The sequence below is a fragment of the Austrofundulus limnaeus genome, unplaced genomic scaffold (genome assembly GCF_001266775.1).
Source record: "Austrofundulus limnaeus strain Quisiro unplaced genomic scaffold, Austrofundulus_limnaeus-1.0 Scaffold350, whole genome shotgun sequence".
In the NCBI taxonomy this organism is placed as follows: domain Eukaryota; kingdom Metazoa; phylum Chordata; class Actinopteri; order Cyprinodontiformes; family Rivulidae; genus Austrofundulus; species Austrofundulus limnaeus.
The window spans coordinates 412,997-414,546 of NW_013952752.1; the positions used below are offsets into that span (position 1 = coordinate 412,997).

General features: G+C 38.1%; 1 protein-coding gene across 1 annotated transcript in view; it reads right to left on the reverse strand.

Annotated features, from left to right (window-relative positions):
- Positions 1 to 1,550, reverse strand: part of dock11 (dedicator of cytokinesis 11) — a gene marked incomplete in the record, with an annotated part of 150,499 nt that overhangs the window by 123,668 nt on the left and 25,281 nt on the right. The window contains 2 exon segments of the mRNA XM_014022950.1: positions 549 to 683; positions 881 to 976. Coding sequence (XP_013878404.1) covers positions 549 to 683; positions 881 to 976 — 231 coding nt within the window.

Consider the following 1,550-nt stretch of genomic DNA (forward strand, 5'->3'; position numbering starts at 1 on the left):
CAACTAAAGGTGACAGTTACTTTATTATGGTATAGTATTTAAATATATGCCTGAGAAACATAATAATGGCCCTTTAAAAAATTGTATTGAGCAGAGAACTACCTGTGATATATAAATATATTTTATATCATCCTTTTGAATTTGACAAACCAGTGGCAAAGTCGCACTTTCAGTGTCAACCATGACACAACTTATGAACTTTTTGTAGCTAAACATACTTGACCATTATAAAAAAACATGACATACACTAGTCTATTGATCTGCTGAGTGTGTTCTTTGAACTCAGCAGTCAGACCGGACCTAAACAAGCACTGCTGGCCCACAGCAGCAGCCCTCTGACAAACCGGGCTCACAACTACCCCCCTCAGTGGAATGCAGTAAATCTGCCCCAATAAAAGCAGTTCAAAGCTCTGGCAAGGCAGTGAGACGAGGAAAACACAAAGACTCTCACACAGACAGGAGCTTATGCAAAGAGCTGGAAATTCCCAGTGAACACAGGCGAGAAGTATGTACAGCAAACAAAAACAACACAGAGCAGCGAGAAATACCTGAACAACATCTATGCAGGAATCCAGGTAGATGGAGCCCTTGGTTTCCCTGAAGTTTTTCTCATCTTTGTAAGAGTTAAGGATGTAGGATCCATCAGGGAGCTGCGATAGGTAGAAGTACCTCCGTTTAAACACCTGCAAGTCAAACAGAGGACAATGAGTCGGACAGATTTATTTCAAACAACTTTTAACAATCCAGAACAGACAAATAAAGYAGAGGTGGTGTTTTTTAAGTGCTTCAAATTCTATTTCAGCCATTGAAAGACTWTGCTGAGTACAGTATAATAGTATATACAGTATAATAACGGACCAGAGGACGACTGCTGACTCACCCTCATGGAGACAGACAGACTGCTGTTGATGTTGGCTTTCTGCAGCCAGCCCTGCTTCAGGATGCCTCCCCTCTGTGAGCACAGTGATGATGTGTCCTGATAAACCCAGAGCACAGGGAATCAGTCAGGACAGGTTGCTAAAGTCTCATTCTAGCTCTATAAGCATCGTTTCAACCACTGTTCTTATACACACACTGAAGAATTTTATCCTCAAGTCAATTCAAAAAATTAATTCATTTAATTAAAAAATAACTACATACAATAGAAAAGACATAAAGTACAAAAATCAAAGCAAAATGAAAGGTAGCAGAAGAAGAATAAATCTTATGTCTGCCCCTTTTATCCCCGGAATATTTACAAAATACAAATAAAAATCAATGGGCCCACTTAGGAGGCCTCCGTTCATATGGATTTTACATCCATCTCCCCTCACCATAATAACCATAACCATTTATCCCCAGAATATATTTAAACAAAACATAATTTACAAAACAACACAAATAAAAATAAAAACATCAACTCAAACAACAATTCATATAGCTCCTCATTTTACTTTTCGATACAGCTTCAGAAAACTAGCTTTTATCTGTCTCTTAAATTTATACATCTAGCATTTTTAAGATCATCTTCCAGACCATTCCACAATCCTATACCCTGGATTAAACTATAC